At 50.1% G+C, this 21,209-nt stretch overlaps 1 protein-coding gene across 3 annotated transcripts in view; it reads left to right on the forward strand.

Moving 5' to 3' along the window:
- Nucleotides 1–2,632: 2,632 nt before the first annotated feature.
- LDLR (low density lipoprotein receptor) overlaps nt 2,633–21,209 on the forward strand; it is a 30,606-nt gene continuing 12,029 nt past the window's right edge. Inside the window, exons 1-8 of one of the 3 annotated variants that reach the window (XM_053898508.1) lie at nt 2,633–2,825; nt 9,947–10,069; nt 10,521–10,643; nt 12,392–12,778; nt 16,690–16,812; nt 18,317–18,439; nt 19,688–19,807; nt 20,248–20,373. In XM_053898508.1, the coding sequence (XP_053754483.1) occupies nt 2,759–2,825; nt 9,947–10,069; nt 10,521–10,643; nt 12,392–12,778; nt 16,690–16,812; nt 18,317–18,439; nt 19,688–19,807; nt 20,248–20,373 (1,192 nt within the window). In that variant the 5' untranslated portion in view covers nt 2,633–2,758. Of the gene's footprint in view, nt 2,826–3,253; nt 3,597–4,542; nt 5,189–9,946; nt 10,070–10,520; nt 10,644–12,391; nt 12,779–16,689; nt 16,813–18,316; nt 18,440–19,687; nt 19,808–20,247; nt 20,374–21,209 lie in introns of those variants that run through there. The other 2 variants (XM_053898510.1, XM_053898509.1) reach the window with 2 other exon arrangements.

Consider the following 21,209-nt stretch of genomic DNA (forward strand, 5'->3'; position numbering starts at 1 on the left):
AAGCAGGCTCTGCGCTGATAGCAGAGAGCCTGACACGGGGCTCGAACTCATGAACCGTGACATCAGGACCTGAGCCAAAGTGGGATGCCTCACTGACTGAGCCACCCAGGTGCTCCCTTTTGTTCGATTGTTAATCGGGTCGTTTCGTTGTTGAGTTGTAGGGGGTCTTTACGTATTTTGGATGCTAAACCCTTATCAGATGCAGGATGTGCAAAATATTTGCTCCCCTTCCATAGGTTGTCTTTTCATTCTCTTGTGCGTGTCCTCCGATGCACAGTAGTTTTTGATTTTTCTGAGATCTTTTCTAAAGATTTTTCTTTTACTGCCCGTGCTTTTGGTGTCGCGTGCAAGAGATCATTGCCAAGTCTACTGGCATGAAAGTTTACTTCTATTTTTTCTTCTAAGAGTTTCATAGCTTTAGCTCTTCCTTTTACACCTTTGCTCCAGTCTGAGTTCATTTTTGTATGTGGTGAAAGTAAGAAGTGTCCAACTTTATCACTGTGCACATGGCTATCCAGTTTTCCCAACACCATTTGTTCAAAACACTGCCCTTACCTTATTGAATGGTCTTGGCACCCTTACGAAAAATCATTTGACCGGACCCGCGTGGTTTATTTTGGGCTCTGTATCCTAGTCCATTGGTCTATGTCCGTCTTTATGCCAACACCACACCGGTTTTGTTGTTGTTTTTTGTCTTAAGTTTCTTTCTTTATTTTGAGATAGCACGAGCAGGGGAGGGGCAAAGACAAAGGGAGAGAGAATCCCAAACAGGCTCCGCACTGTCAGCTCGGAGCCTGATGCGGGGCTCAAACTCATGAACCGTGAGATCGTGACCTGAGCCGGGATCAGGAGTCAGACTTTTAACCAGCTTGAGCCACCCAGGCGCCCCAATACCACACTATTTTGATTACCGTGGCCTGAAGGGAAAGGAAGGGAACAAGAGAAGAAGGAAAAATGATGTAGTTGTAACAGAAAAAAAAGCAAATCCATATATGGTGCTTATTTTGTGCCAAGCGTGGTTCTAATCAATCACTTTATACATCTATGTATTACTAATTTACTTAATTGTCAAAACAACCCTATGAGCTAGTCCTGAATGGAGGCTCCTGTAAGTGGAAGCAGAGAAATTAAACAGCATGACTCCATTCTTAAGGCAATATATGACCATGGCCATGTGTGTGGCAGGGACAGAGTGGCCTTGTGATTTCCACGGGGAAGGTCAAAGAGAGACCTTGTCCAGGCCTAGGCACCCCCGAAATGTTCTTTACAGAGCTTTTATGGCCCTTTTCCACGCCTGCCCTTACATCTATGTAGAATTAGCTTTGAAGACATTAAGCCAAGTCCCTTCCCAGGAGAGAGCTCCTTCCTGGTAAATTTTTTCAGCCCTGATGGGGAGAAAGGGCCTCCAACCACCAGGTGAATAAGAGAAAGCTGGGCTCAAAACCAGAAACTGGGCTTGTTAGGTGTTGTAACTGTTTTGAAGGGAAAGAAAACTTAGTTTTATTTATTTGACAAAAAAAAAAAAGTAGCATGTGGTCTTAGGAACGGAATTTGATGATGACATTCATAAATGTGCCAAAAACTCCCAGAACCTGCCCATCCTTACAAATTTTCCCAGGTGATTGTTAATTATCTCAATTGACACTCCCCCCCCCCCCCCCGCCCCCCCATGGAACCTGCCATGTAAGGGAAGCAAGCATGATTTCCTCTCCTTTCCTCGTTGGAAAAGCTAATTTATTCACCCAGGGTCTGATTCCCAAGCTGGAGCTCCAGACTGCTCTTTCTTACTCTGGATTAATCGCGCGTTTCCTTCTGAGATTTCAATCGTTCCCTTTCTGCCTCCTCTCTTGGGTTTCCCCATAAGCCTGCTGAGAGGTTAGTTCACCCTCCCAGGATCAATGTGTAAAACCCCAGAGAATTCTGCTCATTCCTGGAGGACCCTTCCAAGACTGCCAGACCCTTAATGGGGTTCAGGCAAGATTCTCACATGTGCCTTTTTGGCAAGGGGCTGCTGGCATCTCACCCAAAAGAGACTCGATTCTTAAAAGCAGCTCTCCATCAGCCCTCTGTGATTAAGGCAATCAGGTTCAACTCTGCAAGCTGTTTTGTTTTGATTTTGCTTCGGGGAGAGGAAGCAGCCTGGTTGTTCCAGTCCTTCTCCTAAAAGAATAAATCAATATTTATGTCCAGACCCCGACTGGATCAATGATTTTAGAGATGTTTTTGCTCATATTGATCCAAACGCTGGATTCACTGGATCAGTTGGGGGCTGTACTTTTGTGAAGATTTTATTTAAATTCCTCACTGATGAGTATTTTGAAGAAAACTCCGTTAACATCTCTATACGATTCCTAGAAAGGCAAAGGCAAGTAGGGAAAGGCGACGGTAAAGTTTCCGATACGTCCCGTTTTCCCTTTGGAGGCACAGGGGGCGATGGTCATTAGCCTATTAGACGATTCGGGAGCGAGGTTTGGAAAAGACTGGAATCCGACTCAGGGCTTCACGGGTTAACAGCCCTTGTAACATCGGCCGTTCGAAACTCCTCCTCTCGAAACTCCTCCTCCCGCAGTGAGGTGAAGATATTCGAAAATCACCCCACTGCAAACTCCTCCCCCTGCGAGGAAACTCACATTGAAATGCTGCAAATGACTGGGGCCCCGCAGGCAGTCGCCGCCGGGCCGCGCCAAACCCGGGTTTCCTGTGCGGACTTTGCGGACCCAGACTCGGGCCGGTGTTTTACGGGCGGAGGCTTGGGAGCATGAGGGCCGCGGGCTGGGGGCTGAACTGGGCCGCCGCCCTGTTCCTCGCAGCGGTGGGGACGGCAGGTAAGGCTGGCTCCAGGCGCCCGCGTGCGGTGCGATGACCCCCCAGAACTTGGGGAGCCCCTTGGTAATTTGCGGGAAGGATGCGAAAAATGCCCCCATCCTTTACGACTTGTGGGAAAATGGCACGAAGTCCTTCCCAAACGGCTGGAGGGAGCGCTGAGGGTTGCGAGGGTTTGGGGATGTGGGGGAGTCAGGAGAAGCGGGGTGAGGTTTTCCCCACAAGTCTCCGCCAGAAGGGGGGACCCCCCTTATCTTCCCTCAGACCGGGACACGGGGCTCTCCAGCCCTAGGGAGGCAGGGACCCCCCCCTCCCCCCGAGCTGTTGTAGGGAGAGGACTAGCAGAAGCCCTGGGGTCCCTGCGGGCGCCCGTTTGCGCCCGCCCGCGGACAAGTACCCAGGCGCCCCAGGCAGCTTCCTATTGCGCTAGGGAGGCTCCGGACCGCGGAGCCGGACGCTGCGATGCCTCGCGGGCGCTACACGCGCGCTTCTGCCGGTGGCCACCGCCTCCAGCCCCGCCTCCGGCTTCGAGGGCCAGTCCCCAAGCTCCCATTGGGCGCGATTGGAACAGGCGAGCCTCGAGCCACTCCCCTCGGCCAATGGGAGTCGGCGGATGCGGCGGGGCGGGGCGGGGCTCGAGGTGCGGCTTGGGACGCGCGAAGCACCTGGTTCCGTGAGGCGGCCGAAGGAGTTCCCTCGCGTCCGTCCAGCGCTCCTGTCACAAAGGCGACGCGTCCCGGGCCCCCGGAGTCGCCTCCGTGAGCGTGGGCAAGGTGCCTACCGCGCTCCTGGGCCGCCTTCGCGCAGCCCAAGGTTTCCTTCGAGATCTGGCCCGAGCCCATTTCGTCCCCGTGGCCGCCGTCGCTGCCCCTGCCCGAGTTCACATCCGTGTCCCCAGGCCACCCCTCAGGCCTACCTCCTTCCCTGGTTGAACCGTTGCCTCAGAAATGCCCGCCCCTCTTCGGTCGGAAGCGGAGACCTTCCACCCGGGCGGGGATCGGGAGGCGCCGACATCGGATGGATCCCTCAGGGTGGCCCTGTTTGTTTCGAAGCTCTGAAGGGGGGGTTCGACGACTTTTTTCCTCTTCGGGGGTTTCAGGGGGGTTGAGATTTAGTGAAGAGACTGGTTGGTGCCTGCTCCTGAGTTACCCGGTGGCTTTAAATGAACTGCCGGAGGCATCTGACCTCGCCCTGGATATTAGATAAATGATCTTTTTCCTACTTAGAACCGGAGCAGCCCCTAAAAGAATCGGGGCTGCCTAGTATCGGGATTGCCGGAAACTTTTCCACGGATGGGGCGGTGGCTTTGCGTGGGGCGCTTTGAACTCTTGGAATTCCTGCCCGTGACGCATCAGTTTTGGCTGAGAGGCGAGGAAGGGAGTTGATGCCATACAGCTGAGGATTATTGAGATAATTCTGCCACCCAGTTGTGTGAAGAGGAGGGAGTGTGGCTTGTCAAGAGGCACTTGGTTTGGCCTGTGTTTCAAACGCTGATGGGCTTCATCCCTAGGAGGAAATGATGGCAGTGATGTCTTGAGCAAGATGGGTTGCTGACTTTAGTTTTCTCTCTCACCGAGTGGCTGAGGATCTGATGTAATCTGTGTTCGCCAGGAGGCTCTGAGACCCGAGGGGTTCCCCAGACTCCTGGGAGCCAGCAGTTCCTCTGCTCTGGTGTTAACCTGATGATGTATATTTGTGGCAGCCCTGTTTTGCGCCAGCTTGCTCCTTAGCGGTCTTTAAAGCATTTTGGGGAGGTGGCAGGGGATAAAATTTCTTGTCCCGTTTCCTTGAAAATGGAAGTCCTTGGAATCCGAGCTGCATGCGTTCACTTAGCCGGGTCAAAATCCGTTATCTGTGGAGTATCAAGTATGCCCAGGGCACACCCCAATTCAGAAAACATAGAGCATCCTGCGAAGAGTTGTCTCTGCCTTGGCAACATGCCCCCCGGGGGGATTCAGTGGTCATTGGTGGTCATACTTTTCTTCTTGGACAACACCGGCAAAAAGGGAGATTTTTTTGAGACTGCAAAGCTTCAAGGGGAACTACCTGGCTCATTGTGTCTTTCCAGGATATTTCTGCTCTTATCTGTAGGGTTCCTTCCCCGGTAAGATCCAATTCTAGATAGCTTTGTTGCTCAGTGCTTTGATGGCCCTCACATCCCGTGTTAAGTACATTAATAGAGTCCACACTTTACCCGGCTGTCAAGCAAGTGACATTTGTTGCTAAGACACTGTGGAACTTAGCAGCAGTGAACAACCACAGAAACAGGCTACCCCACCCTGAAGGAGCTGACTGCAAAATCTTCCATCGAGATCACCCCTGAGGAAAATGCCTTGAGATCACCTAGTTTGGAAAAGAGCCCTTGGTAAATTGATTTCTTGTTCATTTTCAGCTGAGTCCGTTAGCTCTGGCCATTTTTTTTTCCACGGAAATGGTTCTGTCTGTAGTTTTGATGGCCCTCAACAACAGCTATCTTCAGTAGCATGGGAAAGAAAACATCGAAAGCATTTTACCACCTCATTTGTGTGCTGGTGAAAAAGCAGAAATGTGTATTCTCCTTTTCTGTTTCGATAACCTTGTTCCTGGCTTGTCACTCGTGACAGGAGAGATTTAAAGGCTATTTAGAGATTTGAGCGTGGGGGCCGGGGGCCGGCAGGGGTACGGGTGGGTGTGGTTCTTGTGCAACCCTAGCAGAGAGGAGTTCAGGGGTGGGGTGCTCCAGGTTGCTTTTACTGAAATTAGATGAAACTGACCAGGAAAACCAAGCCTTGATTGGGCAACAGGGAGGAAGCAAGAAAACCCTGTGGTTTCTTTGGGTGATGGTGCTTTAAATTGGACTGGTTCTGGAGCGCCTGTGTGGCTCAGTCGGTTAAGCGGCTGACTTCAGCTCGGGTCAAGAGCTCGCGGTCCGTGGGTTTGAGCCCCGTGTCGGGCTCTTGTGCTGGCAGCTCGGGACCTGGAGCCTGCTTTGGATTCTGGGTCTCCCTGTCTCTCTGCCCCTCCTCCCTTGCTCTCTCTTGCTCTCTCTCTCTCAAAAAAAAAAAAAAAAAAGAAAAAGAAAAAATCAACATTTAAATTGGACTGGTTCTGACCCTTTGCCAGGATGGTGTTTTCTGCTGTGGGGACACCCATCTGATGGGGTGTCCCTCGGTGCTCCCTGTTCCTGATCCCCGTCCCCACCAGCAATGCTATTACTACTATTTCCAGTCTTTCCTGTAGCACGTTCTGGTGGTAAAATAGAGCTTTGTGCAAAGGTTGGCAGGCCAGAGCCGTGGATTAGTGGTAATGGAAGTTGTGAGCCCCTAGGGGAGGAGGGGATGACAGAAGCTTCTCCTCCACCATCCTCACTGCGAGTGCCCCTGGCCTGAACTTCCTTTTTAATTTTTTCTGAGTCCTGGAATTCCAATCACTCTTTTACCCACCCTGTGTGCCAGCAGCGAGCAGTGAGTCATATCCCGTTGTGGGTACAACTACGATTCAGCTATGAGTCAGTGCAGTGTGGGGCGTACTGTAGAGGCAGGTCTGAGAGACTCCTCCTGTTCAGGTCACTCTTTGGACAATTCGATTCTCAGGATGTGTAACCACAGCAGATCCCAAAGCTCAAGGCATTCTCTTCTCTCTTACTTTCTGTCTTCTACTCGTTCTCCATGACACCTGGGGGCTCTGCAGCATGGCCACCTCAAGCGTGGCCTTCTTGTAATTCAGTTACCAGGTTCTTTGATTTTTTTTTTTTTTTTTCTAAGAGCTTCTTAGATTTCTCTATTGGTATCCCCTCTATTCTCCTTTCAACCCCCCCCTCAATTTTCTCCTAGTGTTATCTGACTGGTTTCCTAACCTCTGGCAGAAGCACTGGACTTGAACTTTGAAGACCCAGAGTTTGTTGGCTTTTTTACTTATTTATTTATTATTAAAAAAAAATTTGTTTCTAAATTTTTGAGAGAGAGCGGGAACAGGGAAGGGGCAGAGAGAGAGGGAGACACAGAATATAAAGCAGGCTCCAGGCTCTGAGCTGTCAGCACAGAACCTGACGTGGGGCTCGAACCCATGAACCGTGAGATCATATTCTGAGCCAAAGTCAGACTCTTAACTGACTGAGCCTCCCAGGTGCCCCCCAAATTTTATTTATTTATTTGTTTTTAAATTTATTTATTTTGAGGGGGCAGGGAGAGAAAGAGAGAGTGAGTGAGTATGAGTGGGGGAGAGGGAGAGAAAGAATCCCAAGCAGGCTCCACACTGTCAGCACGGAGCCCGACGCAGGGCTCGAACCCACGAGCCGTGAGATCATGACCTGAGCCAAAATCAAGAGCTGGATGCTTAACTGACTGAGCCAGCCAGGTGCCCCGGAAGGTGGTTTTTTAAAACTGGGTCCCAAAGTCCCTAGCCCCCAGAGCCCTCAGGCCAGGTTCAAGATTGGGTTCAAACCTAGCTGAAATATTCGAGGGGGCCTGGAGGTCTCTGGGCTTATCTACTCCCATTGGAATGACCAAAGATAACAAAAGGCACTTGGGAAGGTTAGAGAATTAGCGTAACTAGCACGAAAGTCAGGCGTGTGCAGCGACTGGCATTGCAATTATTTCACTTAATTATTTTTTCTTACCTCTTAAAAAATCTCAAAAATAAAGCATTCCTTGAAGAAAAATGACGCTGAAGTGAATTGGCCACTATTCCCTATGCAGAAGCACAGATAAGATTCTGTTTCTCAAAAAAAAAAATAAAGGACCATACTGAACTATTACGAACTATTCTGAACCTTGTTTTTCTCCCCCCCAGTTAACAAAATACGGGCACCTGGTGGCTCAGTATGTTAAGTGTCCAACTTCAGCTCGGTTCATGATATCGCAGTTCATGAGATCGATCCCTTCGTCAGACTCTCTGCTGTCAGCATACAGCCTGCTTCAGATCCTCTGTTTCCCTCTCTCTCTGTCCCTCCCCCACTTGCACATGTTCTCTCTCTTTTTCTCTCTTCTAGGGGCACCGGGCTGGTTCAGTCGATGGAGCCTGTGCGGTCTTGGGATTGTGGGTTCCAGCCCCACCATGTTGGGTGTAGAAATGGCTTAAAAATGAAATCTTACAGGGGTACCTGGGTTGTTCAGTCAGTTGAGTGTCTGACTCTTCATCTCAGCTCAGGTCTTGATCTCAGGGTTATGAGTTCAAGCCCCACATTGGGCTCTGTGCTGACAGCTCAGAGCCTGGATCCTGCCTTGGATTCTGTGTCTCCCTCTTTCTCTGCACCCTCCCCCCCTTACACTCTCTTCTCTCTCTCTCTCTCAAAAGTAAATAAGCACTAAAAAAAAAAAAAAAAGATAAAACAGATGTTCCAATCAGATATGATGGAAAGTCAGGCAAAATAAATACAAATAAGTTATCAAGAACACTATTTGAATTGTGGTTTCATGTGCCCAACTGTTAATGATTAACCCAGCCTTGGGGTGCCTGGCTGGCTCAGTCCGTGGAGCACGCAACTCTTCATCTCGGGGTTGTGGGTTCAAGCCCCATGTTGGGTGTAGAGATTAGTTAAAAATCTTTAAACAACCAAAAAACTGTACAACATGACTTGAGATTTTAAATCTAAGTAGGAAACCATCATGAATAAGATTTATTTATTAAAAAAATTTTTAAATGTTTATTTAAAGAGACAGAGTGTGAGTTGGGGAGGGGCAGAAAGAGAGGGAAGCACAGAATCCAGAGCAGGCTCCAGGATCTGAGCTGTCAGTAGGGGCTCAAAGCTATAAACTGCGAGATCATGACCTGAGCTGAAGTTGGACGCTTAACTGACTGAGGCTCCCAGGTGCCCCTATGTATGTATGTATATATGTATGTATGTATGTAGCTAGCTAGCTAACTAGCTAGCTAGCTAGCTTGAGAGGGGGATTGAGGGGCAATGGGAGAGAGAGAAAAAAATCCCAAGCAGGCTCCACACTCACTGTGTAGCCCTGTCCCACAAACCTGGGCTCATAACCCGAGCCGAAATCAGGAGTCAGATGCTCAGCCGACTAAGCCAGCCAGGCACCCCAATTATTATTATTTTTTAAGTAGGCTTCACCCCTAGCATGGGAGCCTGACTCAGGGCTTCAAACTCACAACCCTGAGAGCAAGACCTGAGCCGAGGGGCCCTTGGGTGGCTCCACTGGTTAAGCATCTGACTCTTGGTTTTGGCCCAAGTCATGATCTCACAGTTTGTGTTTGAGTCCCACTGGGCTCTGAGCTATCAGCTCGGAGCCTGCTTGAGATTCTCTCTCTCTCTCTCTCTCTCTCTCTCTCTCTCTCTCTCTCTCTCCCTCTCCCTCTCTCTCCCTCCCTCCCTCCCTCCCTCTCCTGCTTGTGTGTGGGTGCACAAGTGCTCTCTCTCTCTCTCAAAATAGAGAAAGAGAAAGAAAGAAAAAGAGAGAAAAGAAAAAAGACAAAGACCTGAGCTGAGATTGAGTCTTGATAGTTTGAAAACCTCTTAGTGACATAAATTTGGATCCTTACTCTCAAAGGAATGTGAAGATTTAAAGTTACAAATAGACCAAAGAAACTGGTAGTTACCACACCTCTATCTATATTGAAGTAGATTAAAAGACATTCTAGGGGCACCTGGGTGGCTCAGCTGGTCGGCTCAGGTCATGATCTCCTGGTTCATGAATCAAGCCCGGCATCGGGCTCTGTGCTGACAGTGCGGAGCCTGCTTGGGATTCTCTGTCTGCTCCCCCCACCCCAAAAAATAAATAAACTTTAATGATTTCTCAGAATTTTGTCTCTTTTTATTTCCTCCCTACCTACTAGAGAAGGCCCCTCATTTTTCCTTCAGCTTGATGATTTAATAGTGTCAATTTTCTTCATTACTGTTTCCAGCACAGGTTTGTAATATGCTTTATTCATGTGCAGGGAAGGATTTTTTCCCCTACCTTAATGGACCCATACCATTATGTCAAGTTTTACACATTGTTGGCAGGCCGCTCTTCTAGATCTATTCTTTGCAGCTTCCACTATACTTTTGGTTTATGAAATTTGTTGTGTGTGTTCTGTTTCCTGGGAAGGATCGGATTCATTCCTCAGCTGGCAGGAAATAGACACGCACAGGTGACGTGGTCAGTTTCTGGTTCTGGCACTGAATGGTGTTTTCTCTTCCCTTCTCTCTCAGTGGGGGACAAATGTGGGAGAAACGAGTTCCAGTGCCAAGATGGAAAGTGCATCTCCTACAAGTGGGTTTGTGACGGGAGCGCCGAGTGCCTGGATGCCTCAGATGAGTCCCAGGAGACCTGCAGTGAGTCCCCTTTGCGAGTAACACGCTTCCTGCCCTTTTTGATGACAGTGGGTGACAGATGAGGTGGAAATCAGTCCGCAGATTGATGTGTTCAACCATGAATTGGGACTTGGGAGAAGAGTTATTTCTGGAACTTAACTTTAACAACTTAAAAAAAAAAAAAAAGAAGTGAAATTTACATAAGATAAAATTAACCATTTTAAAGTGACTAGTTCAGTTGTATTGATACAGTCACAATGCTGTACAACCACCACCTCTGTCTCCTTCCAAACCTTTCCATCACTTCACGTCTGATTTTTTTAACAAGCTCCGTCAGATACCCTTCATTTTGACCCAGAAAGGTGGGCGTGGCACCCTCCTTTTGAAAACTGTTTTTCCTCTGCAAAGCGGGGGCTGGTGAGGCAGACCGGGCTTCCCTTAGAGTGAAGGCTCGATCCCGTTTCTCCCACAGTGTCTGTCACCTGCAAGCCGGGGGACTTCAGCTGTGGGGGCCGTGTCAACCGCTGCATCCCTGAGTCCTGGAGGTGTGACGGCCAGGTGGACTGCGAGAATGGCTCGGACGAGCAAGGCTGTCGTAAGTGTGTTCCCTCCCCTGCCCGCCCCTACCCCTCTGACCTAACCGGAGCCGCGGATAGGCTGCTCTTCACCTGGCTCTGTCTCTTGGGGTCTCATGCCAACCCCCCTCACACGGTACGAACCCCACCTTGCCCAAGGGGCATTGCAGCGGATAGTGATGGCATCACGTCTACGGTCATCCGCACACACAGCGAGGCTGTCTTGCCCGGTGTCTCCCCCAACCACATGGCACACGCTCTGGTGAGTCGCCGTGACCACCACCAGCCACGCTGGGAGGCTGAGTGCACAGTAGGTCCCGCCTGGCCGAGACCTGATCACCCAGCTAACCATTGACGAGAAGAAAAAAAGCTTCACCAAGTTGAGGGTTCTGCCAAGAAACAAGGGGGGAGCGCACTTTGGAGAGCTGGGTGCCTGTCCTGACTCTTTCATGTTAGTTGGTTAGTTTTTATTTTTTTATTTTTATTTTTATTTTTTTTTAATTTTTTTTTTTTAACGTTTATTTATTTTTGAGACAGAGAGAGACAGAGCATGAACAGGGGAGGGGCAGAGAGAGAGGGAGACACAGAATCTGAAACAGGCTCCAGGCTCCGAGCTGTCAGCACAGAGCCCGACGCGGGGCTAGAACTCACAGATCACGAGATCATGACCTGAGCCGAAGTCGGGCGCTTAACCGACCGAGCCACCCAGGCGCCCCAGTTGGTTAGTTTTTAAACTATCATTTTGGGGCGCCTGGGGGGCTCAGTCAGTCAAGTGTCCGACTTCAGCTCAAGTCATGATCTCACAGTCTGTGAGTTCGGGTCCCGAGTCAAGCTCTGCGCTGACAGCTCAGAACCTGGAGCCTGCTTCACATTCTGTGTCTCCCTCTCTCTCTGACCTTCCCGTTTGCCCTCTGTCTCTCTCTCAAAAGTAAAAACATAAAAAAAATTAAAAAAAAAAAACTGTATTGTTTCTTGTTTTAGATGTATTTGTTTATTTTGAGAGAGAGAGAGAACAAGCAGGGGAGGAGCAGAGAGAGAGGAAGACAGAATCCCAAGCAGGCTCCACACTATTAAGCATGGAACCGGATGCGGGGCTCATACTCTTGATCCCCTGAGATCATGACCTGAGCCGAAATCAAGAGTCAGATGCCTAACTGACTGAGCCACCCAGGCACCCCTTTGTTTTTATTTTTTTTTAATGGAGCAAGGTTCCATTAAATAACAAAGATAATGTCAGATCTTCAAGTTCAGAAAATGTAAAAATCCAGGATATTAAAAAAAAACAAAAAACAGCACATGAGTGTTCACATACATTTACTTTTTTTAAAAAGATTTTATTTTTAGGGTGCCTGGATGGCTCAGTAAGTCAAGTGTCCGACTTGGACTCAGGTCATGATCTCACCGTTGGGTTCCTGAGTTTCAGGCCCCCCCCCCCCCGGCCTGGGGCTCTGTGCTGACAGCTCAGAGCCTGGAGCCTGCTCTGTGTCTCCCAGTCTCTCTGCCCCTTCCCCACTCGTGCTCTGTCTCTCTCAAACATTTAAAAAAAATTTTTTTTTTTAATAATCTCTACACCTAGGGTGGGGCTCGAACTTACAGCCCTGAGATCCAGAGTCACAGGCTCCACCTACTGAGCCAGCCAAGCGTCCCCACATACCTTTACAACCCTCCCGGGGTTCGGTGTCCTCATCTGTGGAATGGGCTGCTACTGAGGAGGAGAGGCTCTCTGGTGACCCCGTTGTCTTTTCCCATCCCCCTCCTTCCCCTGCAGTGCCCAAGACGTGTGCCCAGGATGAGTTCCGCTGCCAGGACGGGAAGTGCATCTCCCTGGAGTTCGTCTGTGATTCGGACCGCGACTGCTTAGACGGGTCCGATGAGGCGTCCTGCCCCGTGCCCACCTGCAGCCCCGCCCACTTCCAGTGCAACAACTCCGCCTGCATCCCCGAGCTGTGGGCGTGCGACGGCGACCCGGACTGCAGGGACGGCTCAGATGAGTGGCCGCAGCGATGCGGGGGCCGCAACACGTCAGCCCCACAAGGGGACGACAACCCCTGCTCGGCGCTGGAGTTTCACTGCCACAGTGGCGAGTGCATCCACTCGAGCTGGCGCTGTGACGGCGGCCCTGACTGCAAGGACAAGTCTGACGAGGAGAACTGCGGTAGGGGCGCCACCGGGGGTGGGTCCTCTGACCTGTCCCTGTGCTCCCCCCTGGTGTGGGACGGGTGGGCCTTTCGGTGGTTAAACAGTTTGAGATCACACAGCAAGAAAGTCCGTCTGGTTTCGTGTTTCTTCCAGTGTTACTGATCACCTGGAGAAGAGAGCATCCCTAAAAGGAGGCTTTTTTTTTTTTTTTTTTTTTTAATTTTTTAAGTTTATTTATTCATTTTGCAAGGGGTGGGGGAGGGGCAGAGAGAAAGCAGGTGAGCGAGAATCCCGAGCAGGCAACACATGGCTTGAACTCACAAACCGCGAGGTTGTGACCTAAGCAGAGATCAAGGGTCAGACGCTTAACCCAACTGAGTGAGCCCCCCAGGACCCCCAGGAGACTCTGTCTTTAACACTTACACAATAAGCTCTTTTTCCTACAAGGGAGCAAGCTGCATGTTGCAGTATTATTTTGGTCCAGAAAGGATTCTGGGCTCCAGGCCTGGCTGGTGACCCCCCAAGCTTTGTGACCCTTGGCCAGGGACCTAACCTCACTGCATCGTGTTCTCCTCCCCAGTAGAATGGGGCAAAGGCCTTGGACTCTGCAGGTTTCGGTTGGAGTCCAGTGCGTCCCAATAGAACTCTCTGTGGTGGTGGAGACGTCCCACGTCTGTGCTGACCAGAGCAGTCCTTGCCTCCCAGTGGAGCTTGTGTGACCAGAGAGTGGAGTGTTTTGTTTTATTTCACTTTAATGAATTGAAAGTTAAGTGGCCACACGTGGTGAGCGGCTCCCGTGTCGGAGACCGTGCAGATGAAAGGTGTGTGGCCCAGGCCCCGTGTCCGTGCTTCCTTGTCGTAAAACTAGCGACGTAGAGCTCCTGTGAATCTAGACCAGGGTTTCATGTTCCTCTTTCTTTGGTATCTTTGCCCAGGTGCGCTCTCCCTAGTGGTAATCTCTGGGGAGATGTAATTAGACTTTTAAAAAGTTGCTTGAAAAAAATCTTAAATTATTTTAAAGTTTATCGATTTATTTTGAGAGAGAGAGAGTGGGAGGGGGGCAGAATGAGAGGGAAAGAGAGAATCCCAAGCAGGTTCCTCACTGTCAGCACAGAGTTCGACACAGGGCTCGACCTCACGACCCGTGAAATCATGACCTGAGCAGAAACCGAGAGTAGGATGCTTAACCGACTGAGCCGCCCAGGTCCCCGTATTTATTTATTTATTAATTTGTTTACTTACTTAATTTTTTTAATTTACATCCAAGTTAGTTAGCATATAGTGCAATAATGATTTCAGGAGTAGATTCTGGTGATTGATCCCCTAAGTACAGCACCCGGCGCTCATCCCAACAAGTGTCCTCCTTAATGCCCCTTACCCATTTAGCCCATCCCCCCACGCAAACCCCTCCAGCATCCCTCAGTTTGTTCTCTGTATTTAAGAGTCTCCTGGGGCGCCTGGGTGGCTTGGTCGGTTAAGCGTCCGACTTCAGCTCAGGTCATGATCTCACGGTCCGTGAGTTCAAGCCCCGCGTCGGGCTCTGTGCTGACAGCTCAGAGCCTGGAGCCTGTTTCAGATTCTGTGTCTCCCTCTCTCTCTGCCCCTCCCCTGTTCATGCTCTCTCTCTCTGTCTCAAAAATAAATAAACGTTAAAATTTAAAAAAAAAAAAAAAAAAAAAGAGTCTCCTATTTATTTTTTTAAAGTAACCTCTGCACCCAACGTAGGTCCCAAATTCATGACCCCAAGATCAAGAGTCACATGCTGGTCTGACTGAGCCCTCCAGGCACCGCTAAATGGCACGTTCTTATTTATTTTTTATTTACTTATTTTTTGAATGTTTATATTTGAGAGAGAGCTGGAGCACGAGTGGGGGAAGGGCAGAGAGAGCGAGCGAGAGAGAGACAGAGAATGAATCCCAGGCAGGCTCCATGCTGACAGCGCAGAGCCCAACACAGGACTTGATCTCATGAACTGTGAAATCATGATCTGAGCTGAATGAAATCAGGAGTTGGACGCTTAACGGACTGAACCACCCAGGCTACCCTAAAAGTCACATTTTAAAATAATGGATGACTTTGTACATGATCTGTACTAAAATTTTTTTTTTTTTAATGTTTGTTTATTTGTGAGAGAGATGGCATGTGAGCAGAGAGGGGGCATGAGATGGAGACAGAGAATCCAAAGCAGGCTCAGTGCTGTCGGCACAGAGCCCATTTTAGGCCTCGAACCGTGGACCTTTGAGATCATGACCTGAGCTGAAGTTGGATGGTTAACTGACTGAGCCACCCAGGCGCCCCCGTACTAAAACTTAACACAAACTAACTTAATTCTCATAACTTGTGAGCAGGCTTCCCCCACTCTTTACAGATGGGGAAACTGAGGCCCAGAAAGGCTGAGTAACCAGTGCCTTGGTCCCTTGCAGAAACAAAAAATTTGTCTTTTTCCCCACATGTCTTGTAAACTCTGGAGCTGTTTCGCAGTGATGGGCCGTGTTGTACTTGGTGATGCTGATAGCATCGGTCATAATTTGTCCTGCCTCTGTCTAGATTGCGAGCATGCCATTGCTTTTCTGCTGAGAGTGGCCTGTTGGCTCTTCCAGCATTGTAATAAATTACGTGTCCTTGGGGCGCCTGGCTGGCTCAGTTGGTGGTAGAGTGTGGGACTCTTGATCTCAGGTTGTGAGTTCGAGCCCCACTTTGGGTGTAGAGATTACTTAAAAATAGAATTGGAAAAAAACAATTATGTGTTCTGAAAAAACGAGTATGTGGAAAGAGTGGAGAGGACTCCCAGAAAACTCACTGGTTGCGTTAGGGTGCTCCCCACCCCACTTTCCTATTTTCCAAACGTTGCTCTGTGACTTCGGTAATAATTTTCCGGGATTCTTCTTCATTGAGGAAAACAGTACTTGCTGCCATGAAAGAAGCTTTAAAACTACATTGGCGGGGCGCCTGGGTGGCTCAGTCGGTTAAGCGTCCGACTTCAGCTCAGGTCATGATCTTGCAGTCCGTGAGTTCGAGCCCCACGTCGGGCTCTGGGCTGATGGCTCAGAGCCTGGAGCCTGCTTCCGATTCTGTGTCTCCCTCTCTCTCTGCCCCTCCCCCGTTCATGCTCTGTCTCTCTCTGTCTCAAAAATAAATAAAACGTTAAAAAAAAAAATTAAAAAAAAAATAAATAAAACTACATTGGCAGGGGCACCTGGGGGGCTCAGTTGGTTAAGCGTCCAACTCTTGATCTTGGCTCAGGTCATGATCTTACAGGTTTGTGCGTTCGAGCCTCGCATCGGGCTCCATGCTGACAGCATGGAACCTGCTAGGGATTCTCTCTCTTTTCTCTCTCTCTGGCCCTCCCCTGCTTGCTCGTGCTCTCTTTCTCAAAATAAATAAATGAACTTTAAAAAAAATTAAATAAACATTTATAAATAAATAAATCTACATTGCCTAAAATTTTGAATATGAAGACCGGTGTTCCTGGGGTGAGAAGCGGGTAAAATGACGAGGCACTGTCTCCTGCTCATGGAGGTCGTAGAGTGTGTTTTTTCACCGCTAATATCTTTCCTGTTACAGGCTGTCTCTGATGCCCAAGGCAGCCAGGAAATTGCTGTTTTAAAGGTGGTAGTTGAGGGGCGCCCGGGGGGGCTCAGTCAGTTAAGCGACCGACTTCGGCTCAGGTCATGACCTCGCAGTTTGTGAGTTCGAGCCCCGCATCAGGCTCTGTCCTGACCGCTCAGAGCCTGGAGCCTGCTTTGGATTCTGTGTCTCCCTCTCTCTCTGACCCTCCCCCACTCACACTCTGTCTCTGTCTCTGTCTGTCTCTCTCTTGAGAATAAACATTAAAAAAAAAAATTAAGACAAAACAATAAAGGTGGTAGTTTATTTTGTCTTCGCGGTTCCCTTGAGAAAAACCAACATGTGCCCTGTCTTTCCCAGCTGTCGCCACGTGCCGGCCTGATGAGTTCCAGTGCTCGGATGGGACCTGTATCCATGGCAGCCGGCAGTGCGACCGGGAGTATGACTGTAAGGACATGAGCGACGAGCTTGGCTGCGTCAATGGTGAGCTCCTCTCGGGTCAGCCCTGCGTGCGCTGTGCGTCCTCGGGCAACTTACTCAACCCCCCTGAACTTCACTTCCATTTACCTGAAAACATGTATGTTATGAAATCACCTGCTTCAGGACTGTGAGATTTAACGAGGTCAAAGTGTGCAGAGCTCCTGTCTTTGAGCTCAGGGGTAACACGGTACAGGTCGATGTTAAGCACTTTCCTGAGCTTGCGGTGGAGGGATTCCCCTCCTGGGAATGACCCCCGAGAAACTCGCACCTGTAATCAGAGATGGGCTCAGGATCACGCAGAGCAGCACTGGCCTAACAGCAAAATACTAGAAGCAACCCAGGTGTTCATCAGCAGAGTTAATTTAAAAAATTGTTTTAAACTGTGGTGAGACACGTGTAACACAAGGATACTAGTGGGCTTATTTTGTGGTTGTTGTTGTTGTTCTTAATTTTTTTAATGTTTATTTATTTATTTTTGAGAGAGAGACAGAGCATGAGCAGGGGAGGAACAGAGAGAGAGGGAGACACAGAATCCGAAACAGGCTCCAGGCTCCGAGCTGTCAGCACAGAGCCCGACGCGGGGCTTGAACTCACAAACCGTGAGATCATGACCTGAGCTGAAGCTGGACGCTCAACCGACTGAGCCACCCAGGCACCTCCTGGTTTTTTTTTTTTTTGTTTGTTTGTTTTTTTTTTTTTAAGGGCGTGCACACGCACAAGCAGGGGAGGGGCAGACAGAAGGAGAGACAGAATCCCAAGCAGGCTCTGCGCCATCAGTGCAGAGCCTGATGCAGGGCTTGAACTCACGAACCGTGAGGTCATGACCTGAGCCAAAACCAAGAGTCGGATACTTAACCGACTCCGCCCCCCGGGCGCCCCAATGAACAATATTTTAAAAACTGTATCCTTGTGGGGCGCCTGGGTGGTGGAGTCAGTTAAGTGTCCAACTCTTGATCTTAAGTCTTGATGGAGAAAAAAATATTTTTAATTATAGTACTTAGAGACTGAAACAAACTTTTGTGAACAAGAAGTTAAATTCTGATAATGGACTTTTTAAAAATTGTGTTAGGGGTGCTTGGGTGGCTCACGTGGGTGCCTGGGTGGCTCACGTGTACGATTTCAGCTCAGGTCATGAGCTCATGGTTCGTGAGTTCGAGCCCCGCATTGAGTTCCCTACTGTCAGTGTGGAGTCCGCTTTGGAGTTTTGGATCCTCTGTCACCCTCTCCCTTTGTCCCTCCCCCAATTGCACGCACACGTGTGCGCGTTCCCTCTCTCTCTCTCTCTCTCAAACTAGCTAACTGAATAAAAATTGTAGTCACCTGCGTATAAGAAATTTTGCCTTCGTCACCATTTTTAACGGTTTATTTCTGTGACACTGATTACATCATGTTTTATTTATGAATACATTTACATATAATCTCGTATAAATGAACTGTCATGTTAATAAAGAGTAGTAAGCGGGCTCTTGCAGCTCAGAAGCACCTGACTCCCTTCTCTGGCTCTTAGTGACGCTGTGCGAGGGGCCCAACAAGTTCAAGTGCCACAGCGGCGAATGCATCACCCTGGACAAAGTGTGCAACTCGGTCCGGGACTGTCGGGACTGGTCGGACGAGCCTCTGAAGGAGTGCGGTGAGCCGCGGGATGCAGGTGGCTCTTGAACTTGTGGGGAGCCGGAGTGGGACTCAGACGTGGGTACTTTGGGGGCTGCAAGGCTCCTGCCCAGCCGTGCCCGTGAGTGCTTTAGCTCCGGGGCAACACGGACGTGGGGGTCCTTGGGGATAAGTGGCTTTGTTTCCAAGCCTGTGCTCACATCTGTAGGATGGGACGGTGATGGTTCACATACCCTGCTGGGGGGTGGCTGATGGGATGCTTGTAAAGTTTCAGCGGCGCTCCGTGAACCATAACTATGTAAATATTTTGGACTTTACCAGCTGTAAGGTCTGTCACAGCTATTCAGTGGGGTGTTACAGCAGGAAAACGGCATACGGATGTACACGCACGCGCACTTGAATGCGTGTGGCCGTGCTCCAAGGAAACCTTATTATGGACACTGATGTTTGGATTTCACAGACCTTTTATGTGGCACAAAATGCCGGTTATCTTCGGATTCTTATTTTTCTTTTCAACCATTTAAAAACCGTAAAAACTGTCCTCAGCTTTCGGGCAAGAACAGATGGTGGGTTGGCTTTGGCCGAAGCCCTGTGAAAAGCGCCAGGTCGTGGATGCTGGACCTTAAGCGCCCTGAGTCCGGTCCAGCACTGTTGGGCAAGTGATTTAGCCTCGCCTGGGCCTCAGTTTCCACAACTGTAGTTGAGCTATCTATAGGGCTGTTGGGAGTTCGTATATGCAACCGTGGAACACGGTTTTTATTTTTTTATAATCAAGAACATTTTGAAATGTGGTTGACAAAAAAATAACGTTTAGATTTACCTTCTTAACCAGTTTTAGGGGTAAAATTCAGCAGTGTTAGTACATTCGCGTGGTCCTACAGCCCTCACCACCATCCATCTTGAGAACTTCCTCATCTTCCCAAACTGGGCCTCTGTGCCGGTGAAACACTGACTCCCCGCCCCCTCCCCCAGCCCCTACCCCCCCCCCCCCCATCTACCTCCTGTCTCTGACTTTGACTCCACTAAGGACCTCCTAGGAGTGAATCCTCCAGTGTTTGTCCATCTGTGCCTGGCGTATTTCACTCAGCGGAATGTCCTCCAGGTTCATCCGTGGCATTGCACGTGACAGTGGTTATTTTAAGACCTTTTAGGGGACTTGGTAGTTCACTGGCCTCCACGTCATTGTGGTGATTACGATAAGGCTGATGAGATAGCGCAGGGAGGCTGATGACCTGAGCGTGACCGGTCTGTGTCCCTCCCGTCTCAGAGACCGACGAGTGTCTGGACAACAGGGGCGGCTGCTCCCACATCTGCAACGACCTCAAGATCGGCTATGAGTGCTCGTGCCCCGAGGGCTTCCAGCTGGTGGACCAGCGAAGATGTGAAGGTGATTCCCGAGCCGCCTCGGCCCTTTCCCCTCGTGTGGTGGCCCAACCCTCTGTGCCTCAGTTTCCGTTAAGTGGGCACGAAAGCGGTCCTGACCTCACAGGCCTGTTGGGAGGATTTGATGAGGTGCCAAATGCAGGGGCCATTCTAGCACAGGCTTGGCCCCTGAGGAGCACCCTGGCCTTGCCTTTGGGGATTAATAATTAAGAAAAATCTCGGCTGACGCAGCCTTTGCTCTGCTTGGCTGCACCCCTGAGGTGAACGGGGAGGTCAGGGTCACTGCTGGAGATGACACTTGGCTATTTCAGTGTGTTCGTTTCTGAACCTGATGGTCACCAAGACCCTGCCACTGGGAGGGATGGCTTTCGGTGGGAGCCCTCACTCCCGTCAGCACCCCATGAGGAAGACGCCCCAAACCCCTTTCTGTGTCCCGGCTTGCAGATATCGATGAGTGTCGGGATCCCGACGTGTGCAGCCAGCTCTGCGTGAACCTCGAGGGCAGCTACAAGTGCGAGTGCGAGGCGGGTTTCCAGCTGGACCCCCTCACCAAGGCCTGCAAGGCTGTGGGTGAGCCGGGGGCGGGGGCGGGGGCGGCGCCGGGAGCAGATGCGGTGGCGGGTTTCATCATGTGAACTTTGCATATACTCCAAAGACCCGGGCAGACCGTGTGCCCTCTGGCAGAGGGATGAGCGGCCCAGTTAGGAACTCGCTGGGAGGCTGCCCGCACATGTCCAGCTTCTCTGGGGACGCAGGTCAATTGCACAGGGAATGGTTTGCGGCCCCCAGCCCGGCCAATGGCTTTAGGGGACAAGAGGTGAAAAGCAATGGCCCTATGAAGGGCCCGCTCCCCCTCCAGCTGTTTTGGGAGGTCTTTTTGTTTTTTGTTTTTCTTAGAGCTAGAGCATGAGTGGTAGGAGGGGGAGAGGGAGAGGGAGAGAGAGAGAGAGAGAGAAAAGGAATTTTAAGCAGGCTCCACGCTCCGTGCAGAGCCAGACATGGGGCTCAATCCCACAACCCTGGGATCATGACCTGAGCCCAAACCAAGAGTTGGATGCTCAACCGACTGAGCCACCCACGCACCCCTTGCTGAAATATTTTAGATCGCCTTCCGTTTCCTCAAGGATCTGTTTTAACCTTGAAGTTTTTCTCCCCTGTTGTCATCCCTTTGTGACCGTTCCTTGGGCTCCCTCTGTCGCACCCCGGTGTGTTTCCTGGTTCTGGGGAAAACTGGGGACAGAGATCATAAAACCCTCTAGGATTTGAGATATTACTTTCGTTCCAACCTGTAGGGCCAGTGTCTATCCAGATCCTTCCCAGGGGTAGGCGTGGTGTTGTGGGGAGGGGTCCTGAGTGAGGTCCGTTGTTCCCGTGGTCAGCTCATTGGTGAATGTCAGTGTCATGGT

Source organism: Panthera pardus, unplaced genomic scaffold (genome assembly GCF_024362965.1).
Source record: "Panthera pardus isolate Hobbes unplaced genomic scaffold, ASM2436296v1 HiC_scaffold_8, whole genome shotgun sequence".
Classification (NCBI taxonomy): Eukaryota; Metazoa; Chordata; class Mammalia; order Carnivora; family Felidae; genus Panthera; species Panthera pardus.